We start from the raw sequence: 27,925 nt of genomic DNA, 5'->3' as shown, positions 1-27,925 counted from the left end.
AATTTAGGCATTAACCCAGCAAACATTGGATTCAGTACCCTAACAATGGAATCTGACAAGTTCATCTGCATCAGGGAGAAAGTGGGGGAGCAGGCACAAGTAGTGATAATTGACATGAGCGATCCAACAACACCCATCAGACGTCCAATTTCTGCCGAAAGTGCCATCATGAATCCAGCCTCTAAAGTAATTGCACTAAAAGGTGAGTAACCCTTTACTGCAGTATGAAACCTGCTGTTTAGCTGTATTACTGCTTATATATGCTCTTAAGCTTAAGATTTATGTGAACTTTCTGAAAAGAATGTATATGAGGATAAGAACTCTTGCCTGAACTTGCATGCTGTATTTTTGGCAGTGGATTTTTCAGTAATCTGTGGATGATTTGCCTCCAAGTAGGTGTGAGATGCTTGGGCCTGGCACTACAGCCTCCTATTCTCACTGAGGACCAGGGCAACATATGGTATACTTTCCCTTTAAACAGGTGGTGTAAACATAATGGACACTTGTAAAGATGAACAGCCATGAATGAAAGCCATTCTTACTCTGCTCTGTCCTGGCTTGCTCTTGTAGCTCTGAAGAGCTTACTAGATAACAACAAAATGTTGTAAGGATGGCCAGTAACTGTGAAAGTCTGAATGTACAAGCATGTTAAGTTTGGCAATCATGAGATCTTGCAGATAGAAGACCTTTGCTTACCAGTGGTGTTGATACTGTCTTTAAGTAGCACTTTGAGGTCAAGAAATAATTTTTAATACATCTGTCTCTTTTCTTAAATAACCAACTTCTGGTATTTAATCTCAATAACTGTTACTGACTATGTACTTTTCTTCCTGCATCTTGTATAAACAGATGGTGAGTGAACTTTGTCATGATACTTTGTGTTTGGTAGTACAGAATGGTCTAATCTCATAAAAAGTACTGGACTTCACAGTAGCCATTTGACAGTTCACTTCATAGCCAGGTGGGGGATCTTAATCCTCAACTGGTATTATAGTGAAAACGTTCTCCATTGGCTTGTTGCTAACCATTTGGCTGCTTTGACTATTGACTGTACCAAGTGAAGAAGAAGAGTGTGCTCTTAATGTTTGTGTGTGTGTATACGATGGAAGTACAGTTGATAGACAAAACCAAGTTGCAATATTTTTATGAGAGACCTCTGCTAGCATGTCCTGTGTGCTATTCATTCCTGCCTAAGTGTGTTTTTTATTGTGAAAAATCATGGTGAAATTACTTTGGGGTCCAAAAAATAACTGTAACTTCCTGTCTTTGATCTTGGGCTTATACTGACATTACAGGAAAACTAATGTGTTAATGTTTGACTTCAGCTGAATCTGTGATTCAGCTAAGATGTTTATACATCTTGCAACAGACTGCCTTACCTGGAGCGTGGGTAAAGGTAACAGTGAAAAACTAATTTCAGATCTGTTAAAGACTTCCCTGTACTTAATCTTGGACTCCTTTAAACAAACCATGTTGGTGAGGAAAGTGCTTTCTCTGGACTAGCGGAGCTTCATCTAGCTCTTAAAAGGAAACTATATCATCTGGTTTTAAGACTAACCTACTAACTGAATAGATTATTATCAACTTTAAAGAGTATAGCTTTATTCTTGCCAGTGTTAAGACTTGGTCAAAAGGAATATCGTTGTATCTGTGCAGAGTGAATAAGCTTATCCTCTGAACAGATAAGGTTGATGTTACATTGACGTGCAAAGTTGTGTTGTCATATATTGCAAACTTATTGATAGAAGAAGATATCATGAAACTAATGACCAAAGGGTTGGGTAGAAAAGAGGATGAATAGAGCTAGCGACGCAACGTGTTATTACCCACAATAGCCAGCAGAACTACAGTGAACTGAAGTGGTTTAAGTCATCTGTCACTGCAGACTTTTCCCTGCTGATTGACATACTTCAGTAGTCAAAATTGTTGTGTATTGTGACTCAGTGTGCCATGATTTGGAGTTGCTCATAATTTGAGGATTATTGAGCAATAAACATACAAACCCATCCTCAGAAAAAGAAATGAAATGGTTCTTGATTTAAATTGAAATACAGTATGCACAATTTCATTTCTGGATTGCATGTGGCATTCTCCTGGCATACCAAGGTTTATGCTTTGTCCTTGAGTTCATGAATCTCTTGCTTTGCTCTGTACTGAGAGTACTCCCCAGTCTGTGTAAGTGGAGAATGCAGCACTCAGGGTGCTTCCATTCTTTGTGGAATGGAGAAACTTCATGCTCCAGTGAACTGAAATGTAAAATCTTGTGCCAATGTTCAAAAAACAAATCTGCTTACTTGACTGCAGCTGTAGAGCATAGTTTAAGTAGACTGATCAGTCTGGTAGCTTGATCAGAAAAGCTTACATAAGTCTGTTTTTTGTCTCAGATCTTGACTTAAGAAAGTGTTCAAGTAGACGTAAGACTCAAACTCACATTTCCCCTCACTATGACTTTATAGCAGGTTCTGCTGTCTCTTATTCCAATTAATGGATTTTTTGTAGTTTAATTACAGTGTAGAGTTCTGAAGTTTGAATTTGTTGTCACATTTAAGAAACTGTATTGCCATAGCTCCTGTGACTGCAACATCCAGAGCTAGCTGCCTGATGAAGCTTCTAAAGCTGTCTTCAACTAACACAGCAGTCAAACTTACTCTAGAAAACAGACAAGCATGAGTTTTTAGCTTGTTTTAGTAGCTTATCAGTTTCTTCTATGTTCTTAAGCAGGATGTCCTTCCTAGTTTTCCTTTTGAGGAAGATGGACTTTGAGAGCAGTTTCTGTATGCACATACGAGTATTCCTGTTTAGGTGGTGACTGGAGCCCTTGTCTGCCTTCTGCATGTGAGGCTGTGCACTGTGGAAGTTCCAAAATCAGTCCCTTGATAGCACCAGTCCACTGCTGGACAAATTGTTGTCCAATACAGTAAACATGCTGTTTCCAACTGTCAGCTTGCAGCTGGTGTTAGGCCTGGGCTTATTGCATTTGTATAATACAGTAATTGCATGTACAGAGCAAGGTCCTCAGAAACAGGCTGGTTTTGGTCCCAGGGAAGCTAGCAAGTTGTCCTAGGAACTAGTTGATCAGGTTAACACTTCTTTATGCAGTTAATCCAGGGAGCATAAACAATGCATGTGGTAGCTCTGAAGTCTTATGTTGTCTCTTCACACTGCATTAAACTAGCATAATGTATACAGTAAATTGATCATATTAAAATGTTATAGAGGAGTCCAAGATGCATATTAACTTGGGGTTAGTATCTCATGAGAGTGATTCCTCAGTGGCCAGCAGCCTTCACCTATCAAAACTTCCCAGTAGAGGGAACATCTACCAGTTTGACAGTCAGAAGTGTTACTAACAGGGAAAACACTTCTGAAATATGAATAGAAATAATGGCATTACAAGCCAATACTCTAGCAGTCTGAGTGGGTGTCCTGTGAACAGAAAACAATATTCCTAGAGCTGAGTCATCTCATCTGCAGTGAAGTAAAACATCCCTTTGACTTCCTGAAAGGAATAGTCCCTTATTCTTTATAGCTTGGCTCAATTAACATGAGTTTTAAGTCTACCATTACTAGGGTAAGGCTTTTGGTAGTTAAAAGGAGTACTAAAGTCAAACTTAAACCTTCAATATAGTTACCTAAATCATGAAACAGTAACCTTAACTGGAACTAAAGTTCCAAACCTTTCTATAATATTTCTGAACTTTTGACAGTCCTCTTCAATAGGCACTTGCTGTATTACTGTTGTGCGGAGCTCATCCATCTCCTAGTTAAGTGCACAGTTTGTTCAACAGAAAAATAAAACAGAAGCCGTGGTCTTTGGCTATCTCAAGAGCTGTTGCAAGTCCTGTGCTGTTATTCAGTCCAGGTCATCTGCAGCAGGTACTAAATTGACACAAACCAGAGCCATTCTTTCTGTTAATTATACTGAATGCCAGCTACTAAGCAGCTATAACTTGGTATACCAATGCTGCTACCTAAACCAGAGTTTACATGAGCTCTGTAGCTTAAACTGTCTTTTAACTACAGCTTATAGTTAATTAAAATGTCTATGCTTGTCACTTGTTGGAACGTCCATGTAAGTGTCCATAGGAAGTAGACTTTTTTGCTTCAGAGATGGTAGAGGTGTTGGGGGTGGGGAGGGGATTCTCTTTAATAAGAGTCAGGTGTCAAAGGAGACTGAGGTGTGACAGGTCACTAACCCTGTCTGTGCTATCACTGGAATAGTGGGTTAAACGAGGTGCTTGTAAATAGGCAGACTACAGGATGGCCATTGTGGTAATCTGTGTTTCTTGGGTTTTGTCATACTAGCTGGGAAAACACTTCAGATTTTTAACATTGAGATGAAAAGTAAAATGAAAGCCCACACAATGGCAGAGGAAGTGATCTTCTGGAAATGGATATCTGTGAATACAGTTGCCTTGGTGACAGAGACAGCAGTCTACCACTGGAGCATGGAGGGAGAATCACAACCCCAAAAGATGTTTGACAGGCATGCAAGTCTTGCAGGCTGCCAAATCATCAATTACAGAACAGATGAACACCAAAAATGGCTGCTGCTGATAGGAATTTCAGCACAGGTAAGTTACCGGGGAACAGCATGCTATGAAAACCATTGGGAGAGCCCTGGTTCCACTTAATAGCTGCTATCGTTTCTTAGCTTTGGTTTCTATAGATCAAAAATTCAAAATGTCTTTTGTGTAGGAATAACCTGACCTTTAATGTGATTAAAGTGTTGGAGGAAGGGATGAGAGGCATTTGCTGCTTTTTTAGTTTACTGTCCGAAAGGTCTTGCTATAAACATTGGAAATCTTATCTCTAAAAGCTGACCTTTCTTCTTTTTTTCTAGCAAAATCGTGTGGTTGGTGCAATGCAGCTGTACTCAGTTGATAGAAAAGTCTCCCAGCCTATAGAGGGCCATGCAGCAGCTTTTGCAGAATTCAAAATAGAGGGAAATGCCAAACCTTCTACCCTCTTCTGTTTTGCTGTGAGGAGTCCTGCAGGGGGCAAGGTAAAGTCTGCAACTGTTTTTGTGTTCTGCTATGGCAGAACTATTTACCAACAGAACTTCAGTGATCACACAGTTTAGTGTATGCTCTCTGAAAAACAGCTTGAGAACTGTGTGTGCAGCGTATTTGGTAGCATCAAAATGCTTTCTTTCAATAGGATACAAACTGCAAAAACTCTGAGTTGCTTGGGTGAAACAGACATAAGGACAAATGTAGATTCAGTGAAAACTGAGCTCAGGCTGTTAAAGCGTCAATTTATGCCTGTATGTGTCTTTGTGTGTATGAAGTGAAATCATTAAGTGACCTCTTAGGTCTTGAATTCAGTACAGAAAGAGACTAGATAAGCCTTAGTGCTCTAGGTCGGTTGTTTGCATCAAACTGATAATGGAATTCAGTAGCAGTTGAATATGCTGCAACTGCTGAGCAGTCTGTAAAGAGCTGAGGTAACACTAAAATGTCTTGAGCTTTCTAGTCTTGTCCTGCAAAGTTGTTGATGAATTGACAAGTCTCACTTAAAACATCTTGAACAAGTAGTCTTGAATAGAAATATAGTCTGCTTTCATAGAAAGCATGGGGGTTTTGTGATCTTTTCCTGGTTTTTGCTTTATCAAGTTCCAGAAAGCTTGTCCCTCTGATAAATATCTGGAGCACAGCTCCCCAGACTGTCTTGGTTCAGGATTGGGCAGATATTCATCAGCCAAGTGAGGCAGATGACTTCAGTAGCATATTTGAAGAGAGGAACTTCTTTCATGTGGCTGTACTTGCAGGCAATCTTGTGACATGTGCTCTTTTCTTCCTAGCTACACATAATTGAAGTAGGTCAGCCAGCTACTGGAAATCAGCCATTTGTTAAGAAAGCTGTTGATGTGTTTTTCCCACCTGAGGCACAGACTGACTTTCCTGTGGCAATGCAGGTAAGTGTTTGACCCCACAAAAATCAACTTTATAGCCTGGCAAGTAGCTTCCATCTGTGTTGTAAAGAATGCTTTGTGGTAGTGCTTTGCTGTCATTTCTCCTAGTTCTGGAGGTGGGGGGTTGTTAACAGATTTGTGAAGCCTGCACATTAAAACAGTAACCCACACAGATATATAGGCTGTTCCAGTATTTGTCCAGATATGTCAACCTAAGGTTTTACTTAAAAAAAAACAAAACAAAACCAAAAACCACCTACAAAAAAAAAAGCCCCAACAACAAAAAAACAGACCCAAACAAAACCTTAATAGTGTCTTCTGGTAGAATGTCTCTAACATTGCCTTGGCTGTTGAACTTCCTACTAATGTTCAGAGTTCTGGATAAGCATGTTACAGTGCTTGATGTATCTTCACATGAAGGTGGCATTTCATCTACAGTGGATGTCACTGTAAGAGACAAATGGAGTGAGGAATCCTATATCAGCACACCTCCTGTAGTAGCAGTACAGAAAAGGCAATTTGGGACATTAATGGGAGATTCTTTAGGAAAGAACATAGCTGATTGCCTTGACAGACCAAACTTCAGTTAGCATTTCTGCAGTACTAGAAATTGTGTAATAAAAGCAAATTATCTCAGAGCGTGCAACTACTGACCAGTCTAATAGACTGGCTTCATAAATGAACCAAGAAGTGCCTTTGAGGTAAACAAAGCAAGCTGTCCACATGGCAGGATTCATGTGGCCCTGTGCTTCAACTTGAGGCTTAATTAACAAAACATCTAAAGACTTTTTCCAAAGTAAAAGTACTTCTTTGTCTGAAGACCATTTTGGCTTGAAAGCCTCTCCAGTTTAAGTGACTTGACAGGTAAGCTGGAGTGCTCAGTAGCTGAGCTTGACTTAGGTTCTGCTGGTGCTTTGGGTAGGCCTTGTTGGAAGAGAGAGGGTTTATCTCATTAGTATTTCTGAACAGAAACTTGTATTGACGTATCTAGACTAGAATGTTAATTATGTCCAAACTTTCTTCCTCAGCCTGGCTCACTAGTATGAGGAGTATGTCCTTTGCTGCAGACTAGTATTAATTTCCCCTCAACCTCTCTATTCAGTGGAACTATGGCTCCAAATGACCAGCAAGGCTGTTCACTGCTTTGAGTCTGTAAGGAAGAAGCCTGAAGCTATATTTGTTCTTAGTGTCAATGCAAAGGCATGTCACTGCAGTAGTGTCTTGTGACTAGGCTAAAGGCAGCTGTCTGAACTGTTACAGTCTTAGTCTTGACTAATAAAAACTCATCTTTTGGCAGATTGGAGTTAAGCATGGCGTTATCTACCTGATTACAAAGTATGGATATATTCACATGTATGACTTGGAGTCTGGTGTGTGCATCTACATGAACCGTATTAGTGCGGATACTATCTTTGTCACAGCTCCTCATGAACCTACCTCAGGCATTATTGGTGTGAACAAAAAAGGACAGGTAAAAAGCACCAGCATTCTGGTTTTGAGCCTTCTATAAAACTCAGATGGAATGTAACAAACCTAATGGGTGACTTAATAGCAACAAATGTCACGGAAGGGAGCAAGTAACTATTGGATTAATCAGTTTTTAACCTCTCCTAGTACAGAACTGCTTGGGAAGGAACTTGGTCTTTTTAATAATCTACTACTTCACTGATGGGCTGCATAGCCATTTGGTTGCCATATTTCATAGTAGTTGTGGAAAGGACTGTAGTCCTCAATATGCCTTTTGTCCTTTCCAGGTGCTTTCTGTATGTGTTGAGGAAGACAACATAGTGAACTATGCTACGAATGTCCTCCAGAATCCTGACTTGGGACTGCGTATGGCTATACGTAGTAATCTAGCTGGGGCAGAGGAGTTATTTGCCAGAAAGTTCAACACATTGTTCGCTCAAGGAAGCTACGCAGATGCTGCTAAAGTAGCTGCATCTGCACCAAAGGTAAGTGACTCCAAAAAGCTTAGAAGTCATGGGGATTTGCCTTTAGCTTAGTGGACTTGCTTAGCTCACTTGCATTTCAGTACTTGACATTCAAAAACTAAAGTGCTGCAATACTAGCCTTGGTTCTCTCTAGTTTGGTGGTTGTGACTAATGTATTCTCCTGTATTCTATAAAGGAGTGTCTGCTATACTTACCCAACCGTAGACTGGACTTGCTGTGGCCACTGACTTCTTGCTAGAATATCGTGGGTTTGAGGATCTCCGCCCTGAAGGCTTAAGAGTAGATGCTTCAGTGTATAGCTTAAACTGTTTTTTGACTAGTACTATTCAGCCTTCAGTAATTAAACATTGCTTCTCTCTATCTGGTTGCCTCTTCAGGGAATTTTACGTACGAGTGATACAATCAGGAAGTTCCAGAGTGTACCAGCTCAACCTGGGCAGGCCTCTCCCCTGCTCCAGTACTTTGGAATATTGCTTGACCAGGGACAGCTGAACAAGTTTGAGTCTCTGGAGCTTTGTCGCCCTGTCCTACAGCAGGGCCGCAAGCAGCTTCTGGAAAAGTGGCTGAAGGAAGACAAGGTAGGCTTGACCATGACACTAGCTTAGTTCTGTTGCCTTGTGACAATTGAGTGTGAACAATACTTTTGTTGTTACTGCATCTCTGAATTCTTTTGTTTGACAAAATACCACTTCTGATTTCAGCTGGAGTGCTCAGAGGAGCTGGGAGACTTGGTGAAGACAGCTGACCCAACCCTTGCACTCAGTGTCTATCTTCGTGCTAATGTGCCAAACAAAGTGATTCAGTGCTTTGCTGAAACTGGTCAATTCCAGAAAATAGTGCTGTATGCTAAAAAGGTAAAGTTGTTTATCACAAATTGCTAGACTCTATCTTATGTTTAATGTGTACATTCTCAAGCTATCTTCCATGAGATAAGTTTGATTCCTGTCACTTAAAACTGATAAGTAGGTAAGACTGAGAAACTGTTTTCTTCATTCTCATTGTGCAAATGATAGTGTATGACTAAGGTGTGAGCAGTCTGCAAAAAATTAAATTCAGAACATCCAGAATTTTATGATCTATCAAATTAATGGACTGGCTTAAGCTTGTTCTGGAGAATAAAGATAAGATTCTTGCTAAATTAATAAGACTTTTTTTATAGATTACAAAACAGTTTGCCTGTTGTCTACTTGTAAGTTTAGGACCTTACTTGATAGATAGTGCCTTAAGACTGAAAGATTTGTTCCTAGCCATTTTCTTACCTAGCAAGAGAAATGTCCTGGCACAAGTTCAGTTGCTAAGTAGGTGAATGCTGAATTTCTGTGTCAACAGACAAGCAGTGCTTTGGAGAATTTCTGGAAGAAGAGGACTAGGCATGGCAACCTCACAGCAGTTCATAGTGCCTATGCTAAAGAATCTGAAGGCTTAAATGATGTGTAAATCTTCCCAGACATGCATGACTTTTTCTGAAATGTCTAGGTTGGCTATACCCCAGACTGGATCTTCTTACTCAGAAGTGTGATGAGAGTCAGTCCAGAGCAAGGCCTCCAGTTCTCCCAGATGCTGGTACAGGATGAGGAGCCACTGGCTAACATTAACCAGGTGATGCCTACAACAAGAGTACTGGTCTCTTTCTAGGCGGAGATAATAGCATAGTACCATTTTGGGGACTAGTAAGGCCAGTTCTGGTCTCTAGTTGGCTTGGTTAGAAAAGTGACTAAACTATTCTAGTCAAGTTTGGTTACCATTAAGTCTTTCGAGGCAAGTGTGCTCTCAAGTTCTTGTGGAAGCTTTCTGGCTTATTGGTCTAATATTGATAGTGAATCTGCCACAGTCTTAGACTAAGCGATAGCATTACTGTCCTACTGTTGGCTCTAATGGTGCATACATCAAGTCTTCCCATGCAGAGAATTTACAGGAAGACAAACAAATAAACCTAAGTTGAGTGCTGGCTGCCAGTGGCCACTTTCGGTTAAATGGACAGAGACATAAGGCAACAATTTGCATTATTAAATAGCTGCAGCTGCTTACAAGAAGAGCTAACACTTTTTCTAGCAACTATCCCAACAAGAGAGAAGGGATGGGATTTGCATGCTGTGTTAAAACTAAATAGAGTGGGTGGCAAAATCTGGCATAATCGCTCAAAATAATGTGCTGCTTACACTTTAGAGAAAAAGAAAGCAAAGTGTGAAACTTGTCTCTATTAGTATGGTAGTAATCCTATGAAAACAAAGGGAATATAGCATGCTAGGTGCTGTGATGAGCTGCCTTTCTAGCCTTCTAACCAGGCCACTAGTATATACAGATGAATGTGCATATGTGTATATAGACACCCTTCTCTAACTTGACCAATCTTGACAGATTGTGGATGTGTTCATGGAGAACAGTCTTATTCAGCAGTGCACGTCATTTCTATTGGATGCCCTGAAAAATAACCGTCCTGCAGAAGGCCACCTTCAGACTCGTCTCCTGGAAATGAATTTGATTCATGCCCCACAGGTAAGGCCTCTTAACCTAGTTCCTCCAAAAAGTGAAGGAGAGACAATAGTAGACTTGCACGAGAATATAATGTCTTATTCTGATATCTGCAAGTAGTTTAGCAACATCAAAGACTGCTGAGTCACTGCTGTGACTTCTCAACAACTTTTAGGCTGAGCTGCTGTGATTCTCTGACAGTCTGAATATGAAATGTATTGCATCTCCTAGGTTGCAGATGCCATTCTTGGAAACCAAATGTTTACGCACTATGATCGTGCCCATATTGCCCAGTTGTGTGAAAAGGCAGGCTTGCTCCAGCGAGCTTTGGAACACTATACGGATCTCTATGATATTAAACGTGCTGTCGTTCATACTCACCTCTTGAATCCTGAGGTAAGTCTCTTGTACAGAGTAAGAAAGTGAAAGCTTAAAGTGGACACTCTCTAGCACTTCTGTAGCTGCTAAAATCCATGCTGCTGCTATGAGATGGTGTGTAGGTACTGAAGTAGCACACATAGCTGTGATTCAAGAACATTTGTCTAGTTAATGATTTAAACTGGAATCTATACTTTCAATGGCTTAAATATGACCTCAGTTTCCAAGGTGGGCATTTCATATCTTATTTCCAAACTGCGCTTTTGTAGTTGTAAAGATGGGGAGTGTGTGTGTTTCTTTTTAAGTCTTTGGTCTTAGCACATCGAAGACTTCTCTCTAGTAGCTAGTTGCCACATTTGGGAAGTCAGTCAAATATTGCATAAGCTACTGAGTAAAATTTCTTTCTCTTTGCAGTGGCTTGTGAACTTTTTTGGCTCTCTCTCAGTTGAAGACTCTGTGGAGTGTTTGCGTGCCATGCTGTCAGCCAACATTAGGCAAAACCTACAGCTCTGTGTGCAAGTTGCTTCTAAGTACCATGAGCAGCTTGGTACCCAGTCTCTTGTGGAGCTTTTTGAGTCCTTCAAAAGCTATGAAGGTACAGTATTAGAGGAAAGGAGCTTACTTGGAAGCCCTACTTAATTGAAGCTAATAGTAAGGATTTTAGGTTTTATGGGAGAGGTACTTGTCATATGTCTGGACCTTAGGGTGCATTTATCAAAGTGAGCTCATCACAGTGAGTTCTACGGGTAGCTTTGTTCTAGATAGTTTCTTAACTCTCTTGAGTAAAGATCAGAAAGACAGACAGATGAAACCTGAAAGAGGGGGGAAAAGTCCTTCTGACTTTTCCTGTAGTTGAATGAAAGCTGTGCTCTCAGTAGGGTTGAACTAAGTCACAAGTTGAAGCCTGTACAGTCTGCACTTGTTTCACGTACCCTTTTAACTGTGTTAAAAACATGTGACTCTTTGTAGGACTGTTCTATTTCTTGGGTTCCATTGTAAACTTCAGCCAGGATCCAGATGTTCACTTCAAGTACATCCAGGCAGCTTGCAAGACTGGTCAGATAAAGGAAGTGGAAAGAATCTGCCGTGAAAGTAACTGTTACAACCCAGAACGGGTGAAGAACTTTCTGAAGGTAAGTATTCTGTCCAATGGATTGAGATCCTCTGTTTTGCATAGCAGCAGAACTACAGCCCTCTAATGGAGGGAAATACCAACTTGAGATTTAGCTGGCATGGCTGCAAGTAGTCTGCTGTGTAGCTGGAATATAGGAATATGATCCTATTCCAGGCATATAATAGATCCTTCTAGGCTACATCTGGGAAAACAAGCCCAAATTCACCATTCTTTTAAACTAGCCTGTATGATATAACTTGTGCCAAACTCATGAATATGTTGTCACCTAACAATAGGTGAATCCAGGCTGGCAGAAGGAAAGACTATGCTGAAGTTTTCAGCAGGAGCTTTATCAAGGATATTAGCTAGACAGAGCTTATTGAAACTGGAGTCAACCTGTACTACAACACTTTGCATGCTTTGTGACTGGTAAAATGGGATTTTAATGCTACTTCATTTTGCATTGTTAAGTTCTTGGCCCAGCAACTGTCTTCTGAATTGATATGTGAATTGATAATCATCTTGAAGCTAGAGTTGTAGGCCTAATGTGGCACTTTGTGAAGAGCCTGAACTTAAAACTCAACTGATAGACTGGCTGCACGGTATTCATAGTGGTTAACTTGCTTTTGAAGTCAATTGTCTGCTTGACAGTCTTAAACTTGAATGTATTGTGACTTCTAGTGCTGAGGGAACTTGGTCAGACTTCCCTGGTTTGAAAACACTTCAAAAAATGGTAATGCTTACTCTTTTTTTTTTTGCACAAAATGCAGGAGGCAAAGCTCACAGACCAGCTTCCTCTGATCATTGTCTGTGATCGATTTGACTTTGTTCATGACCTGGTGCTCTACTTATATCGCAATAACCTGCAGAAGTATATAGAGATCTATGTACAGAAGGTAAGGAGAACCTAATTTTAAGCTCTTACTCTTTCCTTCCTTAGAAGGAACTTAATCTTTCAGTAGACTAAAGCAGAATCTGCTGCATCTTTTATGCTCACACTTCTAGTGTAGAGGGTCTTCAATAAGACTTTTGTCTATTACAAACCTGTAAGTGTAGTTTTTCCTGGAATGTATATACAAATGCATTATTAACTTAAAATTTACTGCTTTAATGCATAGTTTAAATTGTTAACTAGAACTTCCCCATGTGGAAGACTGGGGATGGGTTATTAGTAATGCTAAAGACTAATTTTAATGATGGTGGCTTATTCTAGGTGAATCCTAGCCGTATACCAGCAGTGGTTGGAGGGCTTCTTGATGTGGATTGTTCTGAAGATGTCATTAAGAACTTGATCATGGTAGTTAGAGGCCAGTTCTCAACAGATGAGCTGGTGGCTGAAGTGGAAAAAAGAAATCGGTAATGAAAATGCATCTATAGACACTGGTGTTGGGCTTTCCTGACCCTGGTATACACCCAAATTGAAGTGGATGTCGTTTTGTTGAATGATACAATATTAATATTGTTTTATGTTTCTTTATATAAAAGCAGCTTAGATTTGCTAGTCAGTCTCTTGATTATTCAGACCACATAGGAAATGCTGATAGCACTGCATGATGAATAACATGGCTTTTGAACACTTCCTGTACAGCCAACCATGGGATGTGCCTTTGGGGTACATCTAGATAAAACTGTCTTGAAAGTCTTGTAGGCACACAGCAGTTTGTGCAATTAGTGTGTAGTTACCTGTAAAATAAACAAATGGCTTTAAGCATGAAGAGCTAGGTAATAGAAAAGGAGTTGAAAAGAAAGATTGCAAAACTAATGGCATCTGCAACCTCCCATGATGTTAAACTGTAGATCTGGCCTCCATGCATTTAAGATTCATTAAAAATAACTGGCTGGTCTCTGTCTGCTTTTAAGTCTGACCAGCAGACTTGCTTGAAGGGAAGGCCAGGTATTAATGGGTAGCTGTCAAACATACCTCAGTCTGACTTCAACCTAAAATGTTTGCTTCTTCAAAGGCTTAAGTTGCTGTTGCCGTGGCTTGAATCAAGGATTCATGAAGGCTGTGAAGAACCTGCGACTCATAATGCCTTGGCCAAAATTTACATTGACAGTAATAATAATCCGGAGCGGTTCCTTCGTGAGAATCCTTACTATGACAGCCGTGTAGTTGGCAAATACTGTGAAAAGAGGGACCCTCATCTGGCCTGCGTTGCTTATGAGAGGGGGCAATGTGATCTGGAACTCATAAAGGTTAGCAGAACTGCTTTTATAAACATGTTAAGGAACTACGTGCTGCCTGAAGTGGTAGCCTAGCTGGCTATTTGTCTAACACTTGAGTCTTGCAGTCTCACTCAGGAGTTGAGGTAGGCAGGATTCTTCTATATGGAGACAGTAATTTTTATGCTGATGAGAAGAACTCATGCTATATGTCCAAACTGAAACTGTCTAACTCTGCAACTGTAAGGTACTATTCGTGTCTTTCATCCGTTGATTCTGCTCAAAATTAAATTGTTTATTGGGGTCAGCTAATGAATATGCTTAGTGTTAAACCTTTGTTAATCTGATTTTTTTTTTTGAGCCTTGAGCAGTTGATCAGCGGAAGGGACAGGCTGTCATCTAGCCTGACTCTACAGTAGGAGAAGCTTCCCTGAAACTAGAATGGGGCTTGTAATTTTCCGTTATTGTGGTTGACCCTTAGAGTTGTTCCAATACTTAACTAGAACTGAGGAAAATAAATGTTGACACGCAAACTGCAAGGACTTACTCTGATAGCATTCCTCTTCTATCTTAAGCTTGTTGATTCCTAGAACCTCCCTTTGGAAGTCCAAGGGCAAGTGAAATTCCCAGGAGTTCTCCAAACACATTCTAGTTTCAAACTGAACACCAGAGCTTAATGCCAGATTGTCGTGGTTGTGACTGCTGAGAAAGAAAACATTCTCCTCCTACCCGCACTTCTGCACTAGTATATGCAAAGAATGTCAGCTGTGCAGGGGTATGAACTAGCTTGTTTTGCCCTGTTTGAAAGGAAGTAAACGCTGTTCCCTGGCAAGGCGTACCCTGTGAGCATTAGAATGGTGGTGTAATCTAGGCTTGCTGCTGAAAGAGGATGACTTTCCAGCCTGAAGCAGCTATTTTTGAAGTAATACCTCTATAACCATAAAAACAGCTGGCTACATTTGGCTCTTTTATTTCAGCATATGAAGGTGACTCTTGAGTTTTTGTTTTGCTAGGAAACTTTGCTAGGATAAGCTTTAACACTGGTTAACCATAAAAACCTGTCAGTACCAGTTTCTTCCTTGAACTGATGTTCTGAGCAAGTGTTTCTGGTTACAGAGAAAAGATCTTCCTCCTGTAAAAATTAGTTTTGAGTCATTGTTGCCTCCTAGAAGAGGGCTCAACTCCTGCAACTAATAGATGTACAATGTAATGCAAAATTACACTACTACTAATTTACTTACAGCAAAATGCTTGAGATTCCAAGAGCTGATTTGGTTACTAGCAAAACATGACCTGTTGGTAGAAGAAGGAGTAGGCCTTCAGGTTTCTATTCTTCTAGTTGGCAATTGAAGCTAGTGGTACTAATAGGATCGTAACTCTTCCTTGCTGTACTTTCATAGATTTCACATTTATTCTGTACCCTTAACATTTTAACAGGGGAATCCAAGCCACTTGCTGCTCTGAACACTTCTAGTGTAAAGCTAATGATGCCGAATATGTAACCGATCTCTAGCGTTAAACACCAGCACCATTCCTCAGTTCACTATTTAACACTGCCCAGGCAAGTGGCTCCCTTTCTAGATTTAAAACTTAAGTTCTTCAGGCTTCTGCAGGTCTTCACTTCAAACAGAAGCAAATAGTTACTGTGAAGCTACTGTCACAGTATTTGTGTGTCGGGCAAAACCAAGAGAAGCTATAGAAATTCTGCTGGAGACCTTCTCCATGAGACTTCCAGATCAGAGGTTGGGTAAGAACTTGTCTGTGGCATTTAGCATTGGTCAGCAATTAGTTCTAGTCAGTCTTCTAGACTGTCTGATTCATAGCTAGCTAAACCTGTCTTGTGGTACTGACCTTTAACATTAATGCCGATATTTGTAACTTCTCCTTCAGGTCTGCAATGAGAACTCACTGTTTAAGAGTGAGGCTCGCTATCTCGTGCGCAGGAAGGACCCTGAGCTCTGGGCAAACGTTCTGGAAGAAAATAACCCATTCAGGCGGCAGCTTATTGACCAGGTACAGCACAAAGGCTAAACTTTCAGTATGAGGAGACCTCAGGATGTCTCAAACATTATGGAGCATTAAAGTAGCTGTCTTTCCCCACAAGATCCCTCAAGGTCCCATCTCAGTCATACAGAAATTTATAAGAGTTTGAGTGGCAGGTATTAATTCTGACCTTCATTGTCAGGAAGTTTAGTTACCAGTAAGGTACTATTTCTGTCCTGTGAAGTGACCTATGTCTAGTGGATTTATTCCCTATACAGACCCAAGGTGTGACTTTAATAGCTATATCCAGTATAGAAGTATTTCTCTTGCTGTCTATGACAAAATACTCTTTGAAGTTCTGAAGCCTTAATTTGTAGCTCACTGGAATAGGATGGCAAATATCTCATTTGGGGAAAACACTTAATACTTTCCTGCCTTCAAATCCAGGTTGTCCAAACAGCTTTATCAGAGACACAGGATCCAGAGGAGGTTTCTGTAACTGTGAAAGCTTTCATGACTGCTGACCTGCCTAATGAATTGATTGAGTTACTGGAAAAAATTGTCTTGGATAATTCTGTATTCAGTGAACACAGGTAAGGGGAGAGCTTTGTCCACAAGTTTAGCCTACTTGGTGCCTTTGTTTAGGTTGTGAAGTGACTCAATATATTTGTGGGCCTGTTAGTTGTAGGACCTAAGCACTCTTAAATGTGTATAATCAGGTGAAAAAGCAGAACTTAGTGTTCTGCGCTTTAAGAACAGAGCTAGTTCATACTATGCAGCTTGTGGTGGTGTATTGAGAGAACACTGATACTGGTAAGCAGTTTCTTTTTGAAGGCACATATCGGTGCTTCTCAATCTGGGGATGAAAGGTTATTGCTAGTGGCAGCAAGCAGGTGTATTTTTGCATGTATGATACATGTCACTTCAGCAGTTGTTACTGTGCACTGATTATAGCCTATGCTTTCTGTTAACCAAAGGAATCTCCAGAATCTGCTGATCCTGACTGCCATTAAGGCTGACCGCACTCGTGTGATGGAATACATCAATCGGCTGGATAACTATGATGCCCCAGATATTGCAAACATTGCCATCAGTAATGAGCTATATGAAGAAGCCTTTGCTATATTCAGAAAATTTGATGTTAATACTTCAGCAATTCAGGTGAGGTGTGGTTCCTGCATGAAGCTATAGAATGCTAGTAATAGAATGGGAAGTGTACTGTTATATTGATTCTTAAGGAGTGATTGTCACTTAAGAGCATTGAGATTTAAGAGTACAGTTCCCATATGATACCAAGTTGCAGGGAGAAGTGGGATTATGTGCAAAGAATAGCAAAACAAAAGTCAAAACAATGACTTCAGAGGCTGATCTGGTCAAAATAATAAAAAAATGTTGGTGTTCCACTATGCAGTTGAGGGGTGTGTGCTGCATTTGATTCAGAGTGGCTACCTTGGAGACTCATACTTGAAAGGTGCAAGAGAAGCAAAAGGTACTAGGCATTGTTTTGAGGCCAGCATTACTGACTTCTCTAAGGCAGAGGAGAAACGGCAGCAACAAGAGTCTCATTCTCACTGTCTCCAGGTCATTGGACAGAAATGGCTGTTCTAAAAGCAGTTAGCTTCATATTGCGTACACAGAATAGCATATACACTTGAAGGAAGAGTTCCATTACAAAGGACAATGTTATGAAGCTTTGATTTTTAACTTGCAACTTCAATTTCAAACAGGTGCTGATTGAGCACATCGGCAACTTAGACCGCGCTTATGAATTTGCAGAGAGATGTAACGAGCCAGCAGTATGGAGCCAGCTAGCCAGAGCACAGCTCCAGAAGGACTTGGTGAAAGAAGCTATTGACTCCTATATAAAGGCAGATGATCCATCTGCCTACATGGAAGTTGTTCAAGCAGCTAACAGAAATGGTAAGGCAAAGCATCCTCAAACTTAAGATTGTTTGGATATGAGCTAGATTATTGCATCTACATCGAGCAGCAAGGATTCTTGAGACTTACAAATTCTGTTTCAGAGGAGATGGGAGCAGTCAGGACATGGAATGGATGAGTCAATGTTTAGTGAGATTCCTGTCAACAAGCTTGTCTGTTGCTACACCAAAGACAGACCTTCCTGTGGAGATAATTTGGACTGTTATAATCTAAAATATAGCAAAGTATATAATGTATTTAGCTGTATGTGGCAGAATTGCTTGCCAACCAGACTTAGAATAGTTGCAAGAAGGTCAATCTTACGTGAAGGTGATTTGATGTTTAACAGGGAGTTCTGTAACTCAAATGCACATGGTTTAGTGTCATGGTGGAGGAGATACTTGAGACTGCTAGTGAAAACTGTTCCTAAGGTGTGTAAGATGAGGAATACAGAATGACTAAACAGAGGATCTTAAATATTTCTTTTCTCTCCAAGATAACTGGGAGGACCTAGTCAAGTTCTTACAGATGGCCAGGAAGAAGGCTAGAGAGTCTTACGTAGAGACAGAACTTATTTTTGCTTTGGCAAAAACTAATCGTCTGTCAGAACTGGAGGAGTTTATTAGTGGCCCTAATAATGCCCATATACAACAGGTATGTCTTGATCCACTGTTCCCATGTATGACTTGCTGCTTAGCTGACTCCTGATTCTTGCTGTTACCATTGTTTACCTTGGACTCCTAATCCAGGTTGGTGATCGTTGTTATGAAGAGGGGATGTATGAAGCAGCAAAACTACTCTATAACAACGTATCTAACTTTGCTCGCCTGGCATCTACCTTGGTGCACCTTGGAGAGTATCAGGCGGCAGTGGACAGTGGCCGCAAAGCCAACAGCACAAGGACTTGGAAAGAGGTAACTTTAAACTCAGTTTTTAATAGTCTGCAGAGTGTGCTCCGCTATTGCTTCTGAGCATGTTGCTTTAGCTCTGATAGTAGCTTGATGACCATTTCTGGTTACAGAGTATGCCTGTAGCTTTATAAGCTGTCCTCTTGCCCAAGATGATGATAAAGCTTAATTTCAAAACAGTGTAAAATGAGTGGCAGAGATTTTTAGTTCTAGAACAAGCATTATGGAAATACCTATTTGGAACTGTACATAAGCCTCAAATTTGGTAAAGCTTTGCTAATTAACTTTCCCTTTAATATAAGGAGATCAAGCATTGCAGTATTCTCCCGTTAACTATTTGCTAACTATCATTACAGGTATGCTTCGCCTGTGTGGACGGAAAAGAATTCCGCTTGGCACAGATCTGCGGCTTACACATAGTCATCCATGCTGATGAACTTGAAGAGCTGATCAGTTACTATCAGGTTAGATCACTGCTAATATCCTAGAAGACTTTAGACAGCATACTTGTATCTGCTGGTAAAGTGGTGTCAGATAAAACCTGATATTCTGTGGGGCTGATCTTTAAATTCATTCTTCTTCTGTCTCTATGTCCTAATAGTTGTATGCATTTTTTCTGTAGTAAATGAAAGGGTGATAGTTTTCACTGTCCCTTCTTTTACTATTCTGTTGCTTCATTAGAACCATGTCTAAGCACTCTTATTTGGAGAGAAAAGCAAAGTGTGTCAAACTTAAGTAAATATGTGTTTTAGCAAGCTTTAAATGCCAGTTGGTCATGAATTTGCAATTAATCCTTATTTTCCTGACATCCAGGATCGTGGCTACTTTGAAGAACTGATTGCCCTTTTGGAAGCTGCTTTGGGCCTAGAGCGTGCTCACATGGGAATGTTTACTGAACTTGCCATCTTATACTCCAAATTCAAGCCTCAGAAAATGAGAGAACATCTGGAGCTCTTCTGGTCTAGAGTTAATATTCCAAAGGTAAGCAGTAAGGTAGCTACACTGCAAGTGAAGGTGGGAAGCCGTCAGTGAATCAAACTGACTGATCTTTTTTGTTTTATCAGGTGCTCAGAGCTGCAGAACAGGCTCATCTCTGGGCAGAACTTGTATTCCTCTATGACAAGTATGAGGAGTATGACAATGCAATAATTACTATGATGAGTCATCCCACTGATGCCTGGAAAGAAGGGCAGTTTAAAGACATAATTGCCAAGGTAAGTAACTAGTCAACTGAATCGAAGTGCTGAAAGTTTTTCAGAAGAGGCAAAAATGCACAACAGAATTGCTGTTTAGAAAATGAATTTTCTTAAACTACTACTTAGTTTTCCTGCTGTACTTAAAACAACTTCCAATCAGTTTAGCACAAGAATTAATCTCATCCTATACCCTGTGTTTTCTGCTGTGTAGCACATTCTATTGAGTGGCAGGAGCTAGCACTGAATGTTTTCAGAGTCTGCTCAGGATCATAGGTCACAAGCAAGAGGCATAACCTCCTCAATACCTTTGAGCTGACTGTCTTAGAGGCTGTAACTGTTCTTGAAAAATCTCTGCAAATGTTTCCAGCTGTTTCAGTATGAGAATGGGGGGCGGGGGGGTTTAGAGAATAGTGAGTAAATGAATAGTTTAGACAAGATTTGAGACTGAACGCATTCTTACTGGTCTTATGGGTTTCAAGGCAACAACTTAAAGACTGGTTAAGGCTGCAGCCTTTACTAGCTTCAGAAGTTCAACAAATGGCCACATTAACTGTAGTGGGCTACCTGTGCCAGGATCTCTTAATTGTGGGTGGGTTAGAATTAGTTTGTACTACCCCTGGTAGCTTGTGACTTCACTATCTGGAAGCAGATGGCACAAGAAGCAGTTACAAGATTGAACAAGAATTCTGCATGAAAGTGTAACACTTCTGGCTCTAGAAGGAAACTTAAGCTTTTATTTAAGAGACAGACAAACTTTGTGCTGAGTTAAGTGGTCTGAGCTAAGCACCTTAGGCTTACTTGTGTTTGAAGTACTAACTAGTGTCTAACCATGCAGGTGGCCAATGTGGAGCTGTACTACAAAGCCTTGCAGTTCTACTTAGACTACAAACCTCTGCTGATCAATGATCTCCTGCTTGTATTGTCTCCACGACTGGATCACACCAGGACAGTCAATTTTTTCTCAAAGGTGAGTTTGGGAGATAGCAGATGAACTCTGGCTGGAAAAAAGGGTTGATGTCTATCAGGTAGCTTTGCCTGCAGTAAAAGGACTGAGAAAGCAGCCCAGTCCTGGCTTGATATGGGAAACACTGAAAGAGTTACCATAACTGGCCTAGGGGTCTGTTTTACTTTAGTTCTGGCAATACAAGATGCTTTGTCTGAAGGGTCCTGAGAGTAAGCACAAACTCTTGTAATAAACTCTTGTAAAAACAAGTGGGAACCAGTTTCAGGAGTACGAAGTGTCAGAATTGGTATACTTAATCTTGTATTGGAAACCTCTTTATTCCAGGTTAATCAGCTACTTCTAGTAAAGCCTTATCTGCGTTCAGTCCAGAACCACAACAACAAAGGAGTTAACGAAGCTCTAAACAACCTTTTAACAGAGGAGGAAGATTACCAGGTGAGCACCACAAAATAGATTGCTAGGCCTTGAAGGATGCTCCTCTTTCTCCAACAAAGAGGCCATAGTGTGGTTGTTGCCCAGCTGACACAGAGTAATTCCCTTGAGTAGATTACTTTTGCAATGCAATGGTAGTGAGATTGGAATCAGGCCCTTTGTGGGCAGGAGTCTTGAGACACTGATAATTTGCAAACAAAGCAGCTGCCACAGTTATTTTCTCAGAACAGACTTCCCAAAGGTCAGTATCAGTGCTCTACTGGGCAACACTTCTGTAAACAGATTGGCTTTTGGCTCCATTGACTGCTGTTTGGAAGACATGCTTTGTCTTCTAAAGGTAACTAGCTTTTCTGTTCTGTCAAGTGAAGTCAGTATGACAAAGTTAGCATCTTGCTTTGTTAGAAGTCATCTTTTGGAGATGTGTGAAATATGCAGGTGTAAACAAGCGGTAGCCATAGCATTAACATCCAGCTGGTAGAACCTATACACTTGTGCATCATGCTGAGATGCTTCTCTACTGTAGTTCTTTCCTACTACCATCTGGAAACCTCTGTAACAACTCTTCTTAAACAGGGTTTGAGAGCTTCCATTGATGCCTATGACAACTTTGATAACATAACGTTGGCTCAGCGTCTGGAGAAGCATGAACTAATTGAATTTAGGCGTATTGCAGCATACTTGTATAAGGGTAACAACCGCTGGAAACAGAGTGTGGAGCTATGCAAGAAAGACCGTCTGTATAAGGTGAGTTAATACAGTCTTTTTCCCTGACTCTGCAGATCTGGATGCTGAGTTTCAAAACTGGAGTTCTGATTAGTCTTGGCCCTTCACTTGAAGCTTAAGGAAAGACTCTAGGGCAGAAGTGTTTGCAATTTCAAATGCATATCTTTAATTTTATAATGTTATCCTGTACTTGGAAATCTGTCCGTATCAATCAGTGGCATCTGTACAGTTCCCTATTGGTACAGAACATCCTCCATAGAACTGAAGACTTAGGCCCTTGTACGGGTACAGATGAAACACGATTACAGTGGTACAGTCTTCAAGCCTGTGGTGAGTTCACATGGGCCAGTTTTGCCTACTCCGTAGAACTGGCAAATAGTCTTCTGTCTTGCCACATAGCAAGCAGTTGATGTAGTAATCTCTTCTGTTCTGGGTAATCCTTAACAGCTAATGGTGAGGTAGGTGGGATACCAGAAAGATTATTTATCTTCTCTGCTACAAAACTAAGCCTGCTGGATAATGTTAATACAAGTATCTGGGTTGCCTCAAAATAAGAGGACTTGACTGGGTGTATGTACTGTTGCTTGGTTCCTACAGAACATGCCTGGTGGTGTTAAGACTTCACTTCATGGTAAGCCAAATACCTGGCTTACCTAGCTAGTAATAACATGCACATAAGGTGTAAAGCAAGATGCTGACAGGCAAAGGTCAAGCTTAACTTGTTCTTTTTTGTAGGATGCTATGCAGTATGCTGCAGAGTCCAAAGATGCAGAGCTAGCTGAGAAGCTGCTTCAGTGGTTCCTGGAAGAAGGCAAGCAGGAGTGTTTTGCAGCCTGCCTATTCACATGTTATGACTTGCTGCACCCCGATGTAGTCCTTGAGTTGGCATGGAGGCATAACATCATGGACTTTGCAATGCCTTATTTCATCCAAGTGATGAGAGAGTACCTTACCAAAGTGAGTATTGCATAGGCTAAAAAGTTCTAATCTGCTGGATAATTAGGTACAAACCAGAGCTCTTTGCATGTATTTGGATTATTGTTGCCTCTCATAGTCTAAGTCTTCTGTGATGTTCTGTGGGTTTAATCACTTCAGGCTAGCTAGCAAAATTTATGAATAGATGCCTTGGGACTCAAAAGAGGTCTGCTTAAACTTCTGCTTTTCACAGTGGACGTAAGCAACCATGTGCTCTTCAGAGCTGCTCCATAGTTGATGAAGCTGAGAACTTGGTGAGGACAACCTGTATCACTCTTTACTTCATGTAACTATGAAAGTACTGTGTCGTCTTGTTACAGAGAATACAGCTTTTGAGTAACTAACAGTATAGACTATTCCCACATCAGCCATAGGAGTAAACTGCTGAAAATCACTTTTTTAAATGGAAAACAGAACTTTGGATCTGTAGTCTGGCTGTATAATACTGATACCAATAGCTAGTGCTAAGTTGAGAGAGAAGAGAGATTCTGATCATGTGTGGTCTTGAAATGTTTGTCTGAAACAGCTCTAAGATACTAAGCTGAGATCATTCCTCAGAAGGCTCTAAGGTTGCATAGGACATCACAGTAAAGAACATCATTAAAATGAGTAATGTAAAAGTGACTGCTTCAGGTTGCTTCTAATCAAGTCATGTTAAGTATTCCCCTCTGAATTTTCTTGCAGGTTGATGGGCTGTTCTATAAGGTGACACTCCAATTTCAAACTCTTTGTGTTCATTTGTGTCCCTCAATATCCTAGGTTTCTTTTACAGGAATCTAGCTGTAGCTTCTGCCAGAAGAGCAGTGTAATTTAGCTCTAACTCATTTCCTGTTCACTTTCTAATGCTAAAAGGATAACTATTCACAAGCAACTTGAAAATCCAACCAGACTCTGCTCCTCTTCGTGGGAAACAAAAGCAAGTGATTGAGGAGCACTTGAGTATTTCGGCTTCTGTTCACTATATTACAGGTATCTTGTGGCAGGGAGGATGTTGTTCATAAGTAAACAAAAGCAGTTGCCATGTAACAGGCTGTGTTCTAAATGCAAATTGCGTGTTATGTGGTAAATTACTGAAGTGTGCAATCTTTCAGGCATGGTGAGTTTGAGTAATAGCATGAAGCTTCTGTAAATTTCTTGCCTGTTAGTATGATGAAAGCATTGCACAGATCTTAAATTCCGCTGCTGCCTCATATTCTGTTGAGGAGAAATTTGCCACACAAGTTCACCTGAACTCTTCATGTGAGGTTTAGGTCTAAAATCATGGTTTTTAAACTGCTGGTTGGATTTACAAGTATCACATGTACTAAATATGGGATAACTTGCCAGAAAGAAAATCTGCATGGTGAAAGTGGTTTACAGTGGAACTAATTTAGTCTGTTGAATTAACTGCAAAATGTGGACTTAGAGAATGGGCTTTATAAATGTGGTATGTCTAAAATTGTCATGTAACTAACTTCAAAAGTATAAAAGAATAGACTAGTTTATCAGCAGGGTGTATATGTTTTCCAGAACTTATCTTTCTTTTATGCACAAAAAGGTGTTAGAGCACAGAATAGCCTATGTCCCAGGAGGGGCCAGGCACACAAAGTATGATGACACTCATTTGGAAACCTTCTAGACAGCAGAGCACACAGATGTTTAGGCTTTCCTGGAGATCTGCCCTTGTCCCTTCTTCAGGATGTCTACTCTCAGTATGCTTGCTGTTTCTCCAACAGAGGGAGTTAACTGCACTTCTGTTCAAAGTCTCTTAATGCTTTAGGGACAGTAAAGAGGAAAGACTGATCCAAGAGAGTAGGAATCCCAGGTCATAAGTAGGGCAATACAGCCAGTTTGAAACTGGTAGCTCTCAATTGCTTTGACCAATAGTAACATAGGTAGCATTTGTAACACTAATATTTAGTGTTATCCTGAAGAGCTGTTAGGCTGACAGCTATAAATGAACCAGTTAAAGACCTACTGCCACTCAAGTTATTAATTTGAGTTCCAAACTTTAAAAAATCCAGGACACTGTTAAACACCAGATCTAGATAACATCTCTAAAACATAATAGAGATCCCTCTTGCAACAGTTCTCAGACCAAATACAATTCTTGCAGTGAGAAAGGAGGATGAGGAGCAGCTGAAATACAGCATTGGGCTGAATGTAGGTTTGCCCAGGATATTAGTACTGCCCATATCTGGATGTGAAGCTCTGATTTTTATGCCTTGCAGTCTTCAGTCTCAGTGGTTCTCTTATGGAAGATATAACTTGGTAAACCTGAGAGAAGGAAGGTACTGTTGCCTTCTCAGATTACTCCTCCCACTATCAATTCAAAGTTGTGTTCAGAGCTCCTGCATTATTGTAGGACTTTCACAAATGTGTTTAGCATGAACAGAGCTCTTATTTGGCACAACGCTGGGGTCTGTATAAAGCTGATACTACTAGACCACTTTCCATGATGGTTTTAGAATTTCCTCTAGAAGGAGTCTATCTGAATACTAATACAGCTAAGCCAGTACTATGCAGCCCAGGTTAGGCTGTAGTCCTAGATAAGATCAAACTTCGTGGGTCTGGAATATTTGCAAATATCTGGGAGCTCCCATTGAAGGGAAGAGGGATTGCAGGTTAATAGATTAGCCCCATTTGAGATAATGCTTGGAACTGCAATCTGACAGGCTTGTCTTCTGGGTCACAGTTAACAGTGACTAGGGCCCCAAAAAAGTGCTTCACTTGCAGCTGAGATCATCGTTACCTTCATTTGACAGCTATTGTTTATTGCAGTAAACCTAAAGCAATTGGGAGGGCATGTTTACAACATAGCTTGCTGGGAATGTGCAGACTTTCATAGTTTCCAACTTGGACTAATAAAAGGAACACTTGATAGCTAAGGTACCAGGCATGAAAAGCCTCACATGACGGTGCAATTCCCAGACAAGGCCTTCATACATCTCCTGTTCACTTCAATGTAGGTGGATAAACTTGACGCTTCTGAAAGCCTAAGAAAAGAAGAGGAACAAGTAACTGAACCCACTCCAATAGTATTTGGTAGGTGAAAGACTTGGTTTTAATTGATTACCTGTTGTCACTCTGGTCTCTTTGTGGAGGTAACTTAAATGACTACCTCCAAAGTAAAGTGGTTTCAACTAGGTAGTAAAAATGGTTGTCTGCTAGATGAACTGCCCAAGATGCTGAAGTGACATCTCACTCTTACAGGACTTCTTTTCTTCAGCTAAAGTGTTGCTCCTCTTATATGGCTCAGAACTCTAGCTTAGGAATAGTCTTTCAGTATTGTAACAGGACAGGGTATACCAAGGTGTGCACAACCCCAGGAATAACTTACAGAGCATGCAAATTCCTCCTGTTATTCCTGCCTAAGAGGAATATGTCTGCTTTCTGCTCTTCCAAGTAGAAAGGCAGACTGGCTTTCTAGCTCACCTATTTTAAGACATGTGCAGCCAAAAAAACCATGGCTGTCCTCAAGTGCGCTGCTATGTTAGAAGCCCTTCTGAAGAGGCATTCTGCTAACAAGCACCTAGAAGTGGCTGGTAAGGGAAGGATGGGATTGGTTCACTGTCTGATGTAAATGTTAACCTGAATTTAACATATGCATGAGGCATGTGTGCTCCTAGTGATGAAGACAAATCTGCTAAGGTACGTTCAGGCCTTTTGCAGCACTCTCCAGACTGATAGCTAACAGACCTAACTATTTGCTTGAATTGCTTTACTCTTCAGTTCTGACTATGCATGGGTTAAATCGTATCAGTTTGTTTGGCTTTCAGTATGGTCTCTTCAAAACAAGCCATGTGGATCATGCCCTCAAGATCAGTTGATACTGATTCCACGCCCCCCCTCCCCGAATCCTGCCTTGTCTTCATAGTTTCTGGTAGCAAGAGAAGATGGCCTAGGTGCCCACTCTGTGGTGCATGTTGAGTAATTGTGTGACTTGCTGCTGTACGCTTGCACAGCGACTGATTTCTAACTAAAGCCTCGTAATCCTGTCCCATAGTACAGGTAGTGTTAGGGAAGATTGGGTTCTTAAACTAACTTTCTTTTTTTCTCATGCTTTTCTAGGCCAGCAGTTGATGTTAACAGCAGGCCCCAGTGCAGTACCTCCCCAGGCAAACTTCCCATATGGATACACAGCACCAGGATTCACCCAGCCGCCTGTTTATGGTTTCAATATGTAACTAGCTCTGACAGACCTTCACTGTCTCTGTTCTCTTTCTTCCCGTCCCTTTTTAACTTCTCCAAGAAGTGTACAATGGTCCTAAAGGCACAGATGACCTTCTGTTGGCTGAACACACTTGCTGCCTGGCTCAGTGAGGAGACTTCAACGGGATGCCTGTTACTGTTATTTATTGATTATTGTCCGGTTACATTTCAACCTCTGAAAGGCAGCTTTTGTTAATGACATTGTGAGACTCTTGTCTGAAGTTAAGGCACTATTTCACTAACTCATATAGCAATAACTGCTTGAGGCCAGGGGGAAGAGAGCATATTTTTTCTTTTGCAAAGCCCATTGAAGGCGGCTGGGAAACTGCCTGGCACCAAGTTGTTAAAGCTTTAGCTGAAGCTACTGAAGTAGCAGGGTTGTTAACAATTCAGTGAAGCATCTCGTTAATAATGAATTGTTGAAAGCTTGTGTACATCTGATTACCCCATTTTATTTGCAGTCTTATGTGCAAAAGAAAATGGGCTTTCTAATATTTGTGCTCTGAATGTTGAGAGGAATATTGGGAAAGTTTCCTTTTCTGGACAATAATGCTGTTGGGGTTCAATGCTGTTGGAGTCTGTTCTATATTTTCTGGAGTAGATCTGAGACTTGAAGAAAATAAATCCTCTCATGCCAGAG

General features: G+C 40.7%; 1 protein-coding gene across 2 annotated transcripts; it reads left to right on the top strand.

Moving 5' to 3' along the window:
* On the top strand, window positions 1-27,925 carry LOC104155051 (clathrin heavy chain 1-like). 2 transcript variants are annotated; one of them, XM_009702014.1, is made up of 32 exons: window positions 46-202; window positions 850-852; window positions 4,306-4,574; window positions 4,844-5,005; window positions 5,804-5,917; window positions 7,212-7,385; window positions 7,669-7,866; window positions 8,244-8,444; window positions 8,568-8,720; window positions 9,343-9,465; window positions 10,225-10,362; window positions 10,570-10,734; window positions 11,131-11,311; window positions 11,686-11,849; window positions 12,601-12,726; window positions 13,044-13,186; window positions 13,792-14,026; window positions 15,884-16,006; window positions 16,424-16,569; window positions 16,954-17,137; window positions 17,704-17,896; window positions 18,393-18,550; window positions 18,646-18,810; window positions 19,161-19,268; window positions 19,618-19,785; window positions 19,869-20,018; window positions 20,836-20,967; window positions 21,289-21,399; window positions 21,970-22,140; window positions 22,855-23,076; window positions 26,043-26,118; window positions 27,145-27,925. In XM_009702014.1, exons 1-32 carry the CDS (start codon window positions 46-48, stop codon window positions 27,258-27,260), a joined length of 4,929 nt encoding a protein of 1,642 aa, XP_009700316.1. In that variant the 3' UTR covers window positions 27,261-27,925. The 2 variants fall into 2 exon arrangements, with proteins under 2 accessions (XP_009700317.1, XP_009700316.1); XM_009702015.1 differs by lacking the exon at window positions 850-852 and having other exon boundaries at window positions 1-202.

Source organism: Cariama cristata, unplaced genomic scaffold, assembly GCF_000690535.1.
Source record: "Cariama cristata isolate BGI_N322 unplaced genomic scaffold, ASM69053v1 scaffold11966, whole genome shotgun sequence".
NCBI lineage: Eukaryota > Metazoa > Chordata > Aves > Cariamiformes > Cariamidae > Cariama > Cariama cristata.
Note: the sequence above shows the minus strand (reverse complement) of the source record. Positions and strands in the feature narration are given on the sequence as shown.

What these genes read in the sequence shown, in the direction of transcription:
- LOC104155051 (XM_009702014.1), top strand. Translation starts at nt 46, where the DNA reads ATGGAATCTGACAAGTTCATCTGCATCAGGGAGAAAGTGGGGGAGCAG. An exon ending in TGATAGGAATTTCAGCACAG is followed by an intron (nt 4,575 to 4,843) that starts GTAAGTTACCGG and finishes CTTTTTTTCTAG; the next exon opens with CAAAATCGTGTGGTTGGTGC. An exon ending in ATAATGCCCATATACAACAG is followed by an intron (nt 18,551 to 18,645) that starts GTATGTCTTGAT and finishes CTCCTAATCCAG; the next exon opens with GTTGGTGATCGTTGTTATGA.